We start from the raw sequence: 19427 nt of genomic DNA on the forward strand, positions 1-19427 counted from the left end.
GTATCTGCTACTGTTGTTGCTTCACATTGTCAACATTATATTTTCTCCAATGTTATCAAAGGGTATTACTATTTTTTTGAAACATTTGATCGCAGAACACCACAGGTTATTCAAGCGTTTATTTCCAAACAAGAGACTGCTACCAAAGCATCGTTTTATGGTGCATTACCCTACATGTATTCTTAAAAGTGGACCAATTTTGCATAGCTGGTGCATGCGCTATGAAGCAAAGCATAATTTCTTTAAAAAACAATTGAAAAGCTTTAAAAATGTAACTAAAACATTGGCAAAGAAACACCAAAGTCACATAGCACACAGTTGGCAGACATTTGACCCCAACAGAGTAATGATGGGTCCAGGTGAAACAATTTCTTTAAATGTGATGGAATGGGGCTGTGAGATAGCTGAGACTCTTCAGGTACCAATGGACACCAAGGTTTTAAATGTTAGATGGGCCAAACACCATGGAAATGTGTATCGTGCAGGTTTAGTGGTTTGTCTTAAAGTCAGTTGTGAGATGCCAGTTTTTCACAAAATCCACCATGTTAAGGATGAGAGGTTATTGTTGGTTACTTTTGCCCTACAAACGGTATGTCTTGATGAGCATTTTAATGCATTTAAAGTTGTCTGTACTACAGAGGGACCTCATGTAGTCAATGTCAAAGAGCTTTTCTGTCACAAAGCATTTGATGTACAGACCTCATACAGTTGTGGTGATTCAAGTTTGTTTATTGTCCAATACTGTTTCCTGTGATACAAAAAAAATCTGCGGAGTAACCACTTTATAGCCCAGACAATGTCTTGATTTACATGTTAAGGATTGTTCCTGTGATAGTCTGCACAGTAAGATAATTACAGGCCAGATGTAAATGAATATATTGCCTTTATTTTCATTTACACGTATTAGAGGGAAACTGATGCCAAATGTTTTTCTTGATGTTAAACTGTTAAACCTTAAATATTTACATTTTTGTATCTTAAAAGGAAAGCATAAAGTGTACTTTGTTAAATAACATGATGTGTGAAATCCTATGTTGAGTAAAATACCAACAAACTATACAGATTAAAAACTATTCAATGTTTAGTAAAATACCAAACCATACCGAGTAAAAACAATACTATGTGGAGTAGAATACCAAACTATACAGAGTAAGATCAATTCTATCTTGAGTAAAATACCAAACCATACAGAGTAAAATCAATTCATATTGAGTAAAATACCAAACTATACCGAGTAAAAACAATTCTATGTGGAGTAGAATACCAAACTATACCGAGTAAAATCAATTCTATCTTGAGTAAAATACCAAACCATACAGAGGAAAAACAATCCTATGTGGAGTAAAATACCAAACTATACCGAGTAAGATCAATTCTATCTTGAGTAAAATACCAACCTACACCGAGTAAAATCAATTCTATCTTGAGTAAAATACCAAACTATACCGAGTAAAAACAATTCTATGTGGAGTAAAAAATGAAAAATGGCAGTAGAGTTGATTTCATTTTATTCTACATAGAGTAAATTGTCATCATGTTGAGTTAAATATAAACACTGAATAGAGTAATAACTCTGAAAATGTTACTCTGCAAGAAGAGTAAATTTCACTCTATTTAGACTGGGACCAAATGTTATATTTTTTAGAGTAAAATTGTATTCAATTTGAGTAAAATTTACTCTGACGATTTTACTGTGTAATGTTGAACTTAAGATTGACATTCAGAAAGGTTATGATGAGTATATCAAACAAGCTTGAGGATAAATGTGTGTGTGTGTGTGTGTGTGTGTGTGTGTGTGTGTGTGTGTGTGTGTGTGTGTGTGTGCGTGTGTGTGTGTGTGAAGGAGTGCAACAGCATCTTTCTAAAAAGGGCTACAACTGAAAGATCAGAGCAAAATCCAAAGTTATTCAATTCATAAGTCCTGGGTGGGAGAACACACACAGACACATGCACACAAAAACACACGCAGACACACAAACACCCACACATACACAGACGCCCACCCATGTACGCATGCAAGACACCTACATGCACACGTACACATGCACACACAGACACAGACGCAGGCACACACAGATGCACAAGATCGACATCAATCTATTTTATGGTTTTATATTTTTATAAGTTTATATAAGTGTTAAAACTGGGAAACAATGAGGAGACTGAAACCTGTCTCAATTAGATACATGAAACAAACATAAATACTAATATCCACATATTGGTGAAGGATGAAAATGTGCATTTTTCGTTTCCATTTTGAGACTTAACCTTTGTTTTAGTTTTTTGGCCCTTTACAGCATTTAAAGGCGAGTGGAAACCACCTTGTGTCTCCAGAGAGCACAGCAACAAGCCAATCTGCTCCATCGGCTGCTGCCATGGCAACCAGGTCAGCGGAGGCCTGTTTATTATCACCTCACCTGTTGTCTGTTCTGTCAGGATGCAGGATAGACTGCGAGCACACACGTTTACACAGTGAGACGGGATAAAGACTTCTCTTTCCTACATGAGAGCCAAAAGGTCACATTTATTTACACAAAACATGTAACATGAAACAAAACGGCTATGTGTTGGTTATTTTTGTTAAATACACTATGTATGTAGATTGTATATTTTATTCCACACATGTACATTCAAGTATTTGTTTTCTGTCGTTCTTGAATTTATTATATTTGCTTTGTTATTTAATCTTATTTTTGTATGTTATTTATTATTTCTAGGAAATTTAAGTGAGTATGCGTGTATGTCCTTGTAACTTCCCTTCCAACATCATTTTATTGAACAAATTGAATATTGAATTGATTACAAATGGCAGCACTAAAAAAAGAGAGACTCATTTTTACTTTCAACTAACACCAAAACATTTTTTGTGTGTATTCTGCAATAGGACGCGTCCTTTCACGATGGGGTTATTGCGTCACTTGTGGCGATGGCAATACACAGTACATAAGCAGCCCTACTGCAATACTCTTGTATATCCATAATCTCTCCTAATATAGCATTTTAAAAATGAAATATAAAAACGCGCCTGGGTAGCTCGTCTTGTGGAGCGCACGCTCATATATGGGGACTTTTGTGATACAGTATTAACATAATTGAGTGTTATGGTGAGCAGTAATAATGAATAAATAGTAGCAGCAGAGAATTGTACAAATTTCAAGCGAAGAATTTTATTTTATTGCAAAATAAAATAAAAAAGAAAGCGCTCCTGCGCGTTGCACTGGCTTGATAAGGAACCTTACAAAGAGGGACACAAGCCCTGGTCTGGCCTGGGTCAAACCCCAGCTGGCGGCTTCTCAGCTCTAACTCGAACCAGACCTTGGCTGCACAGAGGGGCTTATCTTTTTCCCAGAGAAGGTGTGAAGCTGTGGAGCACCTCCAGCCTAACGCCAGCTGAGAACGGGGTCAGCGTTCACGTGATTTAACTTCACTACCACGACTTTAAACCTAGGATAATACAAAACACGTTGAGTTTTATGACCTCCCGCCAAACGATTGCCCGACTCTAGCAAGACTCTCAGGATTATATTGTCGTATTGGAAATTTGTCTGCGACAGTGGAATCGCTTGAAAAGTCATTTTGTGTAAAATTGGCATAAGATGTAGAAAAATATCAGTGTTATCAAGCTAAAAAGCCCTCACACTGTTCCCCACCTGCCGACATTTGACTGAGCCAATTTACCAACAAAGCTCAGGCGATTGGCCTAAGTTAAACTGAAAATGAAAAAAAATCTTAAAGAGTTATGATTCCCTCATACATAGAAAGAAATTCAAACTACAATCTATTAGATCCATTTCCACCACATCTGGGAACAATCTGTCTGTGTTTTTTTAATTTTAACAAATTAAAAGGAAAAAGTGTCCTGCAGATGACTGGATAACATAAAATATTTGAACTTGGAAAGAATCTGAGCAGATCTGGTTTCAGTGTCTTGCTTGGGAACACTTCAGCAGAGCGTCTGCTTGTTGTGGGAATGGAACCTGTGAGCTTGGAGCTCCAGGTCGGTCTCACACAGAGCAGCTGCATGTTGACTGGCTCTCAACTTAAATCAGGTTCAGATGTTGAGATGATGACTCCGCAGGGGATTTTCAGGTCAGGTGGGGCCAGCCGTGACGCTGCCTGCGTGTACGCGATTCAAAATTTGACGTTCGATTTTAAGGCCACATTCCGATTTTATTTTTCAACATTTGATTTTAACAGAGAGGGCAATGCAACAATAAGAGCTACGGTACATTACATTACAGGGGTACTTTTAACCATTTGCAGTGTTTCCCCTATAATACAACAGGCACCCCCGCCTGGCCAGATTTGTTTTTGTATTTAATGCCAAAAATAACAGCAAATGTCAATTGTGTAACAGGAGTAATTGGCAAACCAGTTTTTTTAAGTTATATAAGACATATTTATGCTGATGTGAAGCACTGCTCTGGTGTATTTTTGAAAAGTAACTGATATACTATGAATATTTAAATACATTTGTTATGTTGAGAATGGAATTTGGTGGGTGATATCAGATATAGCAGCTACCAATCCCATCCCACCCGTCAGGATGAAGCAGTCAACCCGGAGGAAACAGCTTTGAGTTTCTCTGAGTGCCATTAAACGCACCATTAGTTTAGCATGGTTCAAATGAAGGCGCCAAGGAGTCCTGCCGGAGCCCGCATGCTTTACCTGCGTTGTTTGTTTACACAACTCACTCTTGCGGAAGGCAAAATGTTGCCACACCGGTGACTTCAGTGTTGTTGTTTCTTCGTCATCTCTGACTCCGGCAGTGGTCACGCTGTCTGGAAAAATCTGGCGGCAGGCTGTATACCGTTGAGCTAATGTTACTCTGTGTCTTTAGCTGCATGCTACCAGCTGGTAAGTACAAGTGACGGGGGTGGAGAGTAGAGCTGTCAATCTTTCTCTATAAAACCATTCAAATTTCTTTTGTTATGTTTGAAATATTCTAATAATATCCGAATACTTAATGCTCAAATGCAGCCTGTACTACACTACTCAGACTTATGCATTGCGGTGCTGCCATCATGTTAAAAAAGCACAGCCGAAACAATTTGTCATAAACTATCTAAGTAATAATAGTGTTAGCCACGATGCTATTGCCAGTGAGCCGTTACTAAGCCAAACGGTGCAGCCACTACTATTTAAGGGACTTTAAACCAACCTGTTTCTTGCAGATTGTCGCGTTGCTGAGACTACGGCTGTTAGAAGGTAATATGGTGAAGGGGAAGCTAACTCTGACAGCTGTAGGGCAGCTAACATTAACTTTAGCCGTCTCCATGAAGCTAATCCTGCTTCTGATTTTCTGATTTTTGGTCAAAATCAAAAGCTAATTTTGTAATCGTGACACCCCTTATGATTTCACAGATAACTACCCTCTGAAGGGAGAGCCATGCTGCTGAAAAAACAACTAAATAAAGAGTTAAAATAGACTCTGGTGTGGTGTATGATTTCACTGGTTGAATGCCCCTTTAATAATAAAAAACAGTAAAGTAAAGTAAAGTAAATAAATAACAGTAGAGTAGGCAGAACGACTAATGTCTAGACTCTAAGTGGTAAAAATTAAAAATATAAATAAAAGGCCAGGATTTTGGTTCCAAAAAGCAGCAGAGAGTGTTATTTTGTTGCTATAACAACAGCTGCTGCTTCAGTAGCCTAAAGCCCTATGTGGAGAAGTGCTAATGTTAATAAAACAAAGTGGTGGAGCGAGCTAAAAAAAGAACAGAGAGAGAGAGGTGCTACCGTTAGATAAAACAAAGCATTGGAGTAACCTAGAGAAAGAACACAGAGAGTGAGAGAGAGAGAGAGAGAGAGAGAGAGAGAGAGAGAGAGAGAGATGTGCCAACATTAGATAAAACAAAGTGGCGGAGCAAGCTAGAGAAAGAACAGAGAGAAAAAGAGAGAGAGAGGCGTTAAAGTTAGATAAAACAAAGCAGTGGAGCAAGCTAGAGAAAGAACACAGAGAGAGAGAGAGAGAGAGAGAGAGAGAGAGAGCGGTGTTAACATTAGATTAAACAAAGTGGTGGAGCGAGCTAGAGAAAGAACAAAGGGAGAAAGAACAGAGAGAGAGAGAGATGTTAACGTTAGATTAAAAAAAGGTTGGGGAGCGAGCTAGAGAAAGAACAGAGAGAGAGAGAGAGAGAGAGAGAGAGAGAGAGAGAGAGAGAGAGAGAGAATGAGGTGCTAACCTTAGATACAAATTAAGTTCCCTGTACAGCACCTGTTCACATAATATAACTTGCTGTGCTCCAACTCCAATTTTTCTTGTTGTCATGGAAACCACAGGTCTAGATACTCAGCTTGTCTTTGGTCTGCTGTCAAAAAAGCACTTGACGTAAGGCATTTTTTTCAGGAAAAAAAAAGACAGAAAAACCTTTTTCAACTTCAAAAAAACCGCTCCGAGCTGCAGAAAATAAGTCAACTTTTTTGAAAACATCGTTTCCTCCACAGGATTATAATGAGAACCAGACGCTGACTCCTTCTACAAAGACGCCAAGTGTGAACATAGCCTGAATTGCACTCAAAAGTGAAAATAACATGTACAGGCCTGAACTGTGCTGTGAAACATATCAATTCCAGACTAAACATAACCAGTGTGTTTAGAAAAATTGCCCAAGGTGGACTGGCATGGAGTTTCAAACAAATATACAATCTGTAGTAACTTGCAAATGTCTGATTTCATATTTTAAATCAGCATTTTTTTCAGCTGCTAAAAAGCCTGAAGTCTCCGAGAGGAAAGCTTGTGAGCTGACTGCCCGACACTGTAACGGAAATGTGTAAAATGTGATGAGGCCCTCCTTCCCTTCCCCTCCTGTAAATAAGACATCTGCTTTCAATAATACCCCAGAAGACAACTTATCTAAAAATCGAGGCTAGATAGCTATCGCTGCATTCCTGACGGCCCAACTCCCTGCAAGAACAATGAACGACCAGTGTTGTTGCATCTCGTTTTGTCTGCAAAAATCTGCCCTGGAAGGTGTTGGACTTAAAAAAACACTCCCCTGCGATCACACAAAGGCACTTTGTCTCCGAATGGGGCAACGACACCTTTGCGAAGCAAATTAAACTAAATACAATGCAGGCGTTTGTTCCACTGCTCGAGTTATGACACAGGAGGAAAAACAGAGCGCAAGAGGAGTCTCACAAGTCTCAGGATGTCGATATCAGAGTCGATAATTCAGGATTGGAGCTGCTGACAGCTGAGGGTTTGGGACGATACATTTGATCATTTCAATGCTAAAGAAGGTGTTGAGTTGTGTTCATTTGACCCTTTTTAAATCCTATTTAAATTGGTTTATGTGTGTCTTCTTATACCTCATGTAAAGCACTCTGAATTGCTTTGTTGTTAAATGGTGCTTCTCAAATAAACAATTTCAGGTTTTACTTCACAAACAACAGCGCCAATGGAATGACTGCCCCATAAAAATTCATAACGGACATCTGGATAATTTTAAGAATGACATTTAATAGGACACACACTATGAGTACACTGTGGTTAAGAGACTGATCATAGTTTAGAGTTGAGTTAAAAGAAAAAATGGGGATTTTTGAGGCGCAGTTGGGTGCTGCAATAAACTCAAGGAAAGTATGTTTAACATCACCAACTGTAGATTAATTTCTCTCTTTTAGTCACATCCTCGGGTAGTTGTTCAACAGAAAATGACTCGGCAACTATTTTGATCATTATTCAGGTCAATCTTTAAATAAAAGCAGTTTTTTTAACTGTGAGGATTTGCTGTGTTTTGTGTAATTGTGCACACAATAGCTTTGTGTTTTGGACTCTTGGTGGAACAAATAAAGCACATTATATCTCTATTCCTTCTTTAGCCCTTACATACTTTGTGTTTACTCTGTCGATTGAAATCAAAGGTGCACTACCAGAACACAATACAAACAACATATAAAACCACACATTTTTTACATAATCGGCATCAGTTGGGCTTAATTATTAGTTTAATTGTATGTTGTGTGAAGGGGGTTGGGGGGGGTTCTTTATCACAGCCTTGGCTGCTTGTCTTCCCCCTCTCTCTCCCCACTTTCCTGCCTGCAACTGTCCTATCCATTAAAAGCCAAAATGGCCAAGAAACATTCTAAAAAAGAAAAGAAAGGTAAGGGGGGCGGATCATAAAAGATGAGTCTCCTTTCTGCTACTTTTCATTCAAGCCTTGACATTTAGTTTGGTGGATGAAATGAAGTTCTATAAATAAAATGTGTGGGAAGTGAAAGCTGATTTCAGATCAGACTGATGTCCATCACATGTCAGTCACAAGAGAAACAGCCGGTCAGCTGTGCATCAGCATGACAAACGACATCTATCTGACCCAGTTCGATCTGGTCCCTCCACCTTCTGGAACTTGAATTCTTCTACCACGCTGAATACACACAATCACAAGTGCATGCATTTTGCACATTTTACTGTCATAAGAGACCACTGTAAAAGCGTTAAATCATTTGATTCTTTTATGTATTTTTATGAAGTTCCTCAACTCTGCAGCACTTTAAAACCATAAATAAATCTTTGAGGATTTGGGACACAGACGAGACAAAGACTTTGAGGGGTAGAGACCGAGACAAGACCAAGACTTTGAGGGGTAGAGACCAAGACAAGACCAAGACTTTGAGGGGTAGAGACCGAGACAAGCCCGAGACTGTGAAGGGTAGAAACCAATACAAGACGGAGACATTGAGCATTAGAGACTGAGACAAGACCGAGACTTTGTGGGGTTCAGACTGAGACAAGCCCGAGACTTTGTGTTCAGACTGAGACAAGGCCGAGACTTTGTGGGGTTCAGACTGAGACAAGCCCGCGACTTTGTGTTCAGACTGAGACAAGGCCGAGACTTTGAGGGGTTCAGACTGAGACAAGCCCGAGACTTTGAGGGGTTCAGACTGAGACGAGACCGAGACTTTGAGGGGTTCAGACTGAGACGAGACCGAGACTTTGAGGGGTTGAGGCAGAGTGAGAGATCACCATGAATTTAAATGTTCTTCTTCACAACGCAGTGTAAACGTGACAGTTAACGGCCTCAGGGTGGACTGCTTTCACGCTGCATCTAGACCTGTCTGTGGGTTTAATTGTCTCTCTCGCTCTCTTACACACACACACACTCACACACACACACATACACACTCACCATTTCCCAAACAAAAAATGAAAAAAGAGAGAAAGATAAACTGCATGAGAGCCACTTTTCCTTAAACAACCAAAGGCGAGCAAACAAGGCAATGTTATGTAATTGTTTGCGTGACAAAGTACTACGTTAATGTGTGTTGAGGGAGTAAAGAAACATCCCCCCCCCCAAAAAGAAAAAAGTATGTTTGGGGGGGGGGGAACCACCGAGTCTCAGATTACGCCATCCCTCCCTCGTGGAAACATGGCGTGAGAGAGCTCTCGCTCCATGTCCTGATTATGATTAATGCAGGTAGTACCACACACACACACCGAAACAGACCCAGAACCTGGCAGGGTTCTGACCGTGGTTCTCTGCGCAGGCCTGTGGTTCTGTGTGGAGCAGTTAACACTCCTGTCTGGCTCGTTAAAGCTCAAAAACACAAACTGGGGAAATTACAGCAAGGGAGACGGCTCAGAGAAGATCTTATGTTCTGAAGGGAGGAAAACCCACTCCAGCATGGTGAGATAGATAGATAGATAGATAGATAGATAGACAGATAGATAGATAGATAGATAGATAGATAGATAGATAGATAGACAGATAGATAGATAGATAGATAGATAGATAGAAGTTCCTTTAAAGCCCTTGTTATGTCTATCTAAAAAGCTATACCCCTGTAAAGGTCCCAAGAGTGCTGCTTTCAAGTACTTCCCCCAGAAAGTTCTCAAAAGGCCCTGCTTGTGCATTGAAACCACCAAAGTACAAAGCTATGGAGAACTAAAATACAGAGTTTCCGAAGAGTTCTTTGCAGTAATATCAATTGGAACAAAACAATTTGGCTGTTGTTCATAAAAGAATTAAATAAGCATTAGAAAACCTGTGTACAGCCCTGAGAATGCATAATGACCCAGTCTCTCTAGAAGGCTCATTCCAGCACTGTTAAGTGTTTATAAAGAAACATTAGCTCTGTTAAGGATCTACAAGGAATTATTTCACTTTATTTTTAACTTGATTCAGTCCTTCCAGAAAAATGCAGAATTATTTTGTGATTGTTGGGGGCAAAAATCCTTGATTACGCGGCACGTTTTCTTCAAAAATGGGGTGGAACATGCAGGATATTTATGCAATTTTAAGCAACGAAATTGCGGGAACTTGCAAAAACTATTTGATGAAAAAGAGACTGTGTTTGTCTTGTTGCGTAATTACGTCACTTCACAACGGTCCCATGGCAACAGTGGGAAATGGCTGCTCTTGTGTGAAGTAAACACAACATTTCTTTTTCATTTGTGACTTTTTAACGATAATGTGGAGATTATGAAATCATGCAAGCCCCGTGTTATTTTGCATGGAAATCGTCAATTTATGCAGCGAAAGTGCGGCGTATTGGAAAAAATGCGCCCCAGCATAAATATGTGGTATCTGATTATGCATTGAATGATATGATTGCACAATCGCGTTATTCTAAGGGACCAATCTATCAAGGGTATTTCGCTAGTATTTATAATGTATAAAAATATACAGTACAGGCCAAACGTTTGGACACACTTTCTCATTCAATGCTTTTTCTTTATTTTCATTACCATTTACATTGTAGATTATCACTGAAGGCATCAAAACTATGAATGAACATATGTGGAATTATGTACTAAAGCGTGAAATAACTGAAAACATGTCTTATCTTGTAGTTTCTTCAAAGTACCCCCCTTTGCTTTTTTGATGGCGCTGCAAACGCTTGGTGTTCTCTCAATGAGCTTCATGAGGTAGTCCCTGACATGGTTTCCCTTCCCAGGTGGGCCTTGTCAGGGTTAATTAGTGGAGTTTCTTGCCTTATTAATGGAGTTGGGACCATCAGTTGTGTTGTGCAGAAGTCAGGTTGATACACAGCCGACAGCCTATTGGACGACTGGTAGAATCCACATTATGGCAAGAACCAATCAGCTGAGTAAAGAGGACGCTCTACAATGTCCCTGTTATTGTTGCCGTTGCATAGTCTGTCCACCAGGGGACGCTCTACAACGTCCCTGTTAGGGATGGTGTTGCATAGTCTGTCCACCAGAGGACGCTCTACAACGTTCCCGTTAGTGATGGTGTTGCATAATAACTTTTTATACTTTTTTCAGTATTTTTCTACACTTTTGACCTTTGATTTTTTTTAAATGTTTTTTGACTTTTTTTTTTAAGTTTGAAAAATGTATCCATGCCTTTTCACATTTTTGCTTACGTTTTCTTTTTTATCACCTTTTGCAACATTTTTTCCATTTTTTTCTACGCTTTTGACTTTTTTTGTTTTTGTTTTCAACGTTTTTACAAACTTTGTTTAGAGTTTTATTTATTTTTTAAATGTATAGGGGCCAGTACAATTTACTTTGGGCAAGAAAAAAAAACCTTACCATTGAACCCTGGATGCTATACTTAGATTAACATTATATTGGAGCAGCACTTTCCTTTATTTTCCATGCTGGGTATCCATGCACTGTTGTTGGACTTGAGCACTCCACATTATCTCGGTGTAGCTGGATAACACTGCATTACCACAGCAGGGAAAATAGACTCAGTACAATGTTGCAATTGCAAATACACAGTACAATTTATAACTACACTGTTATTAGCATGTAAGACAGGCTGTGTGGGTGCAAACTGACCGACTCTCTGGAGATGTTTGCACAGCTGTAACCACCTAAAGAATATTATAATATAATATACCTAGTGTATATAAGGTGTATGAAAGGTGAATGAATTCTTTAGGAATAAAGTAACACTTATAAACAGATTGAACTGCAATAATAGCATCACAATGTCAGTGACGCATGTATACGTTAATAATTGAACTGAAGCACAACATGTGTGTAATAGCAGCATTGTATTACAGACAGTAACGTTATAATATGGTAACCAGACCCCTCTCAGAGTGCCCTCTGGGATATTAAGAGTATTATATGGACATACCATAAGGTCAGAAAGTACAATACAACCATTGTATACACGAGTCTTATGCAGCCCAGACACACTATGCGGTATTATGGGAACACTTTCAGGGATTTGTGCATGTTTATGGTTGTTTTACTTACATTTTCTGGACCGGCTTCTTCCGTTTCTTCGCTGCGTAAAGTGTCGTGTTCGCCAGCATGGTGAATTCAAACAAGGTGGAGTTAAAAAGAAAAAAAAAGTGGTTATATCCTGCTTATTTATGTACACGTTAGCAGCTCCCAAATCTGTGGACCACTACTTTATAATATATTTATTGAAAAAGTATAAAAAAATTAGCCGGTAAAATCCCTTTGATGTAGTCCTCGGTTGGTTTGAGTCTGACGTTAACGTCTCTGAGCACAAAAAACGTACTTTTCAGTACATTAGTTGGTCCAAACGCCTACGAGACGTTGGCTAACTGTAACAACGCTTCATAATCCAGACATTTAAGACTTTCCACACCGATACACCGCAAAAACCGTGACTTTTATACATTAAAAAAAGTCCTCGGAGGATTTTCATGTACGTCCTCCGCCTGTACGTCACCCCCGTTGTGATTTGACAAGACTGATGCCTGTCTGCTGTTGCTGCTGCTGTCTGTAGCCGTCGCGCGCTCCCGTCGCGGTGTGCCGAAACTGTACACGCGAGGGCAGGAATGTTTAAGGTGGACCGAAAGTGAGCCAATTGAAACTGACAAGGCAGACGAAGGAATGATTAGGAAGCAACATTCCCACCGGGGAGACCTTAAGTCTGTTCATTTTCATCCCATCAAGTTGCTGCATTTAAATAATTGTATTTATTTCTGTTGTAATACATTTGTAATACTATTTAAAACTAGAAAATTCCGCTGACATTTTAACAGTGTGCCTACTACTTGGTGCAGATCCTAATAACAATAAAAAAATAATAAAGGTGTTACGTGTCTTAACATTTCAGAGATGGACCTTTGTAAAACCTGTTTAAGACGTTCCTGTGTACCAGAAACATCTATGAAGTAGCTAGCGCTGAACCAACCAGACTCCATTTAAAAAACAGTACTTTTAGCGTGGATGGAGCCAACATATTTTCACATGTAAATCGGTAAAGTATGTGTTTATTTCAACCAATACTATAGTTTTTCATTGTTGGAAAAGTGTAGAGAAGACCAAAAATCGCTTTTCACAGTTTCATTTGGTTTCTGTCAACTTTGAATAAAAGGTGTGTTATGGTGCTAAAAGGACTGTTTATCTACATGGAGTCTGGTGTGTTTGTCCATCGTGACATCATGTTAGCTGACAAATGATACTTCTTCTCCTCCTCTTCCTCTCCAAGTCTGTCAGTCTGTGTTGGAATACAAAAAAAAGTGATTTTATATTTGTAACAATATTTAAAATAATAATAATGAGAAATACTGTAGTATTACTAATTTATTTTATTATTGAATTCATTCAAATATCGTAATAAATTTACTACAGTTTTGCAGTAGATCAACAAGATATCAGATACAACTTTCTACTTCTACTCTGCTACATTTCAGAAAGAAATATTGTACTTTTTACTCCACTACATTCATCTGACAGCTTTGTGTGTGTGTGTGTGTGTGTGTGTGTGTGTGTGTCAATAGCTTTTATTGAAGTACTTGTACTTTACTTGAGTCTTTTCTTTTCAAGCAACTTTCTTCTTCTACTCTGCTACACCTCAAAGAAAAATATTGTACTTTTTACTCTGCTACATACAGCTTTAGTTACTAGTTACTAGGTATAGTTTAGTAACCGGTATCAGTATTGAAAAATGATTGAACGATACCCGGGCCTACTGGTAATTGGAGCGTCCAATCACTTAGACAAGAACGGGAAAGTTAAGTTTAGGGAAAGATGGTGGGTGGGGTTAAAAAATGTACATTTCTGTCACATACGGGACAAGAATGCCGGACAGAGCCACGGTGCCGCTGCAAACACCTTTGGGAAGGAGCATGGTTGGAACACATGTACATTTAAAAGTAGTTTTAGTCGTCAACAGAAAACTCGGATTGGACAGATAGAGAGTCTAGAGACAGAGACTAGCTGTCTGGATGTACCCTGCAGCGATCTGAGACCCCCCCACCCCCCACCCCACCCCCCTAGAACTGCCCCTGCCCTCATGAGGCCCTGAACTTGTTAAATGAAACATAAAGTCATCATATACAGAGTATCCAGCGTTGGTCTAAAAGGAGACAAATATTGGAGAAGGTTCCAAGAGATTGTTGTAAAGAAATTGTCCCAAAAACACTCTCACACAAAATCTCGCAATATATGCCACAGCAAAAACTTGAAAAAGAAGTCAAAAACATCGAAAAAATGGCTCGCAAAAAAAATTGCACACAGCAAAAACGTCGAAAAAAGCGGCAAAAACATTGAAACCATTGGACCTAAGAAGAATTTTTCAGAAACAAAAGTTTTGATTATTAAGGGTGTTGTAACCCACCCGAAAAAATTACGCCTAAGACTTTAGTATAGTAATTTAGTAATTATTATAGTTATTATTATAGTAAATAGTAATTATTCTGGAGAACATGCTACTGTTCATACAGTAAAGCCTGTGATAAACAAATGCTCTTACTGGGAAAAAAACCTGACATTTATAGAGTTATGATTTTTCCAAGGACAAATACACATGATTCTGCTGCACAAACTGTAACTCTGTCCCTCTAGCATGGGTGCTGATCTCCAGGTGAAGGTCTGCGTTCCCCACTGTTGCTTCACTCTGTGTATGTTACACCATGAAGCAGCCAAGGTGCACATACTACATGTATTTTAACCAATGTTTCATCAGTTAGGTGTCCTCCTACAGTCTTGCCAGTGTGAGGGGACGCAGCTTTTCTTTTACAGGGGTTAATGAATTTGAAGGCTCCCTGTATTGTTCATTGTATTCACTGCAGCCATGTGACAGATTGATATATCACTGTGGGTTTTTGCTCCCGGTGAGGAACTTGTTCCAACACGCCAGGAACCCAAATTCATGGCCCAAACTTAAAAAGGCACATAAGTAGACCTACAATCCAACTTCCTGGGGGAAATCACCAAAACAGAACAAAAAAGCTCAGACGTCAGCGGCTGTTAGGTCTGTCATCCAACATCTGCGCGTTATGAAGGCATAAACTGGGGAAAAAATATGACGAATTCTCATCGTGACGGTTCAGGTTGTGTAATGCTCAGCCCGACTTCCAAAATTGCAATTGTAAATATGAAGTGTCACGCATGATTTCTAGATGGAAATAATGATGAGAAGCTGTGTTTTTGTTAGAGGGGATGGTGTGGGGGGGTTCAATTCAATTTGATTTATTACAAAGGCACGCAAGGTGTCTGTATTTTACGCGAAGGGAGAGTGAGAATGTGTTTTGAGTCAGTTAAACAAAGGATAAATAGTGATGACCTGATTATATCTGTCTTATTATATGTCACACACATCATTTGGGTGATATGACTGTAAAATGACACTGATGTGTGTTTGCAATTTTTTTAAGAAATGGCAGAGCAGATCCCCAAAAAACAAATCCAATGGCTATGCACTGTGTGTGTACATGTGTGGCAGGACAACAAAGACATAATAAAAAGTGTCAAAAAAGGGACAAAACAATGTCAGAAAGAGTCAAAATCATCAAAAGAAATTGTGCTTCAACTCAATATAATCCCAAATCAATATCTGCCTAGGAAAAGGTCTAGTCTTGATCTGCATTACCATCTGTACTCGTTGGGAGTACGCAGGCCACAAGAAGTATTAAGGTTGTTGTTGGGTTTTTTACTCACTTTTACTCACAACATGCTAACTGGCAACATAGCTATGTATTCTATATTCTTTATATGATATGTTTTCAATGTTATCTGTTTTCTCATAGGACAAATAAAGATAAATAAATAAAGTTTTTTTTTCATAGGATACATGAAGATATTTCCACCACATATTGGTGCAAAGAAGTGTATCAGATTGCAGGAAATTAAGTCTTTGACGCTCAAAATAACCCTGGGGGTGAACAACCAGACCCCAGATCCTGGATTCTGTATCACCATAGTCCTTATAAATGAATGTAGAAATTCATTCCCCCCCCCCCCCCCCCCCCCCCCCCCCCCCCCCCCCCCCCCCCGTCATTAAAAAGATGCTTTTCATTCGTGCCTCTTTTACATAATAAAACAGTTCCTAAAAAGGGAAGCGTTGGCCTCCATGTTGCCATGGCAGGACGTTGTGTTTCACACCAAACACTCCAAGTTACAAGTCAACATGTATGTGTGATTTATGCCACCCTCTGGCCTTGTGCAACCTTTGTTTAAAACACACCGTGTTGTAACGCAGCTTGGGTCAGAATGGCGCTCGCTCACTTCGCTTTTACGAGACGCTTTTTTAAAGAAGCCACAGCTTGTCTCTGCGTCTGCAGTCCGGCTCTTTGCTTTCTTTAAGACGTGCTTGTGAGACGGATGACAAGGTTGATCTGTGCCTCTAAAAGCTCAAATTGAGTAGCTTTGTGATCTCCGGGACGCTAATGGAGCCGAGCAGTTGTTGCTCTCAATTGAGACATCACATCACAAAATGATTCATAGCCGGCAGTTAACAAAATGATAGTGCTCATAGCTGAAATTGCACATCACATTTTTTTCTCTGATCAGAACTTGCAGACGTTTTTTGGGAGTTAAGAGCAACTTTTTTATTTTCAACCTCTATTTTCCCGTGTTTTTTGTGTCTAAGTGACTGTTGGGAACAACAATCTTTGACACACACGTGGGACATGAACCCCGCTCTCCTATGTTTGACCAACCCACCCCCCTTTAAACCTCTCTACTTGGATTCTCCCCCTTATGTACTGTATGTACAACAATTTGACATTTTTGTTCCTTTTTCAGACTTTTTTTTTAGTTTTCACTAACACCACCTTACCAGTTTTACCACTTTTTGAAATTCATGGTCAATACCCCTCATTTATATGGAATTATACCTAACATTTGAGTTAAAAAAGCAGTTATTTTGACTAATAGTTAAGATCAGAGGAATGAAAGTGATCAGTTGTATTTGCAAAGAGCGTTGGAAGGAATCCAATCCATGTTTGGGGTAATTTTTAAAGGGGTCAGATTTGACCCGAGGACAACAGGAGGGTTAATACTGGACCAATGTCCAAGATTGTTGTTCCCATCAGCCACTTGGACACAAAAACATGGGAAAGTAGGGTCCAAAGTTGCCCTTTCAAGAAGAGAGAGGGCTAGGAATCCAGCAGCCATCCCTAAACTCCAGCAGTTTGTGTGGCAGCACCAAAACAGGCTGAAGAGCTGTGGTGAGTTGGTTATTTTCCACTGTGCCACCGCAGGCTGCTGCAGAGTTTTACTGCGACATGCAGAGGTGGCATTTACACGGCAGTAAACGCGCCCCCAAAACTCTGACTACAACTTGTGAACTTTCTATTCCACCATGTGTTTTCAAAGTTTGGTTTGTCTATCTATACATGCATTCCTCATTAAAAGGTAAATGCCACTTTTTTTCACCTTGGACCGTATTTTCCTGTGTTTTTGTGTCTAATTGACTGATAGGAACAACCATCTTTGACATTGGTCCAGTATTAAGCGTGAGCGCTGTCACCGGCAGCCACAGACCAGCAGCAATGCAACCCTAGGGGGCAAATGTGCATCGTCAATTTGGTCCCCTAAATGTGCTTTATTTGCCACTGGAAAGCTCCAATCATTATTCTAAGTGTGTGATGTGACGTTATAGAAGGTTATTATATGGAGAAAAAGGTTTGAATGCACTTTTGCCTCATTCTATCCTTACAAATAGAATATTTAGGACCAAGAATCACTGTGTGAGTGCCATAGTGACACGATTTAAAATTCAGCAAGCTTGTTAAATGCACAGGCAATTTTTAAAGCAAGGCTTTGTAGATAAATAAAATGTAGTGTTGCTACACAGCGGCTAACGTTAGCGGTCCGCCGACCCGCCCCTGCTAGGTCTATCTGTCTTTTATCCTCACTGCGAGCCAGACCATGATGTGTCCATCCGACGGCTTTAAAGCCAATAAAAAGCTCGTAAAAACGTGTGGTTTTGCGGTCAAATTAATAATTTTTATAATTTATAGTGTTTATTGATCCCCTATGGGGAAATTACAATGTACACTCTGTTGTTATTACACACAGGCCTGAAATACACACGCATTCTCAGGTCTTATACATGCACTAAGAGAAGAGATGTCAGAGTGTGTGTGTGGGGGGGGGTTGCCAGAGCCCTGAGAGGTTAGGGGGGGTGCCCAGGATTTGAAAAGGCATTTCTCCAAGCACCAGTCCACAATCCATACTTTGGTCCAAACAGGGACTCAAACCAACAACCCTCCAGTTGCCAACCCTACATTTACAACACATGACTTTTACTTTACAGAGTAATTCTACAGTGTGGTATTAGTATTTTTACTGAAGTAAAGGGTCTGAATACTTCTTCCGGCGCTGACTGCACCAAACACGGATGTGGCTAGGATCAGTTTGAAACTTTCAGACGTAGCCTACCGCGTCTCAAATTAGCACCGGGACACCGACACATGCAGGGATAAAGGATGTAGATCAAGATGTGATTAAAGGTCACAGCCACTACAAATTACAAGCCTGCTACAAGCCTCCATGTCAGGTCTTAAAGGTCTGGAAGGGCTCCGACCTGCGGCTCATCCTTCAGCCCTGGTTAGTGGTGAAAGCAACCGGAGGAGACACGGCAGGCTGCAGATCTGGTTAATAGTCGCATCCGGGGACAGGCGTGTTCTGGTAAATTGGTGGCAGATGTCGGCGAGTTTGGATGCAAGTTGGGGCTTTTTTCAGAGGGAGAGCGGTTGGTTTGTGGCTATCAAATATGGAAGTTGGGAAGTGCTTTTCATTACTGGAATGATCTGTTTGTACTTGTACCTATACGTGGTTTCAGATGCTTTAATCGTATTTCAGTCTCTTTTTGGCTATATATACATTGCTACATTTTGGTTTTTAAGCCCAAAGTGTTTTTAGCTCCAGTAGAAGAACTAATCGCCACTTAAACTAACACAGAATTACCAGGAGGTGGCATGTACTCTCCCGCCCGCCCGTTGCTTATAGTTGCTAGGGTAACATTGGTAACTTAGCCTCATGACGATAAGACCCAATCAGGAGGAAACGTTGGCGTAAGTGTCTGTGTTGGCAAAGGTCTCCGTATGCAGATTAACAACCAAAACGGGTCAGATGTGTTTCAAATGTCTCCGGTTTAGGGGCTCAGAAACTCCAGAGCAGGGAGAATGAGAGGGGAACACCAGAGCAGGGGGAATGAGAGGGAAACACCAGAGCAGGGGGAATGAGAGGGGGACGCCAGAGCAGGGGGAATGAGAGGGGGACGCCAGAGCAGGGGGAA

General features: G+C 40.0%; 1 protein-coding gene and 1 long non-coding RNA gene across 2 annotated transcripts in view; one reads left to right on the forward strand and one right to left on the reverse strand.

Annotated features, from left to right (window-relative positions):
- LOC117939460 (aryl hydrocarbon receptor-like) overlaps positions 1-12658 on the reverse strand; it is a 64642-nt gene extending 51984 nt beyond the window's left edge. The window contains exon 1 of the mRNA XM_034864829.1: positions 12179-12658. Coding sequence (XP_034720720.1) covers positions 12179-12237 — 59 coding nt within the window. The 5' untranslated portion in view covers positions 12238-12658. The remainder of the gene's footprint in view (positions 1-12178) is intronic.
- On the forward strand, positions 435-19427 carry LOC117939560. Its single transcript, XR_004655610.1, has 3 exons — positions 435-445; positions 5849-5858; positions 19262-19427. It is a non-coding gene; the product is annotated as an uncharacterized LOC117939560 (long non-coding RNA).

Source organism: Etheostoma cragini, chromosome 24 (assembly GCF_013103735.1).
Source record: "Etheostoma cragini isolate CJK2018 chromosome 24, CSU_Ecrag_1.0, whole genome shotgun sequence".
Lineage (NCBI taxonomy): Eukaryota > Metazoa > Chordata > Actinopteri > Perciformes > Percidae > Etheostoma > Etheostoma cragini.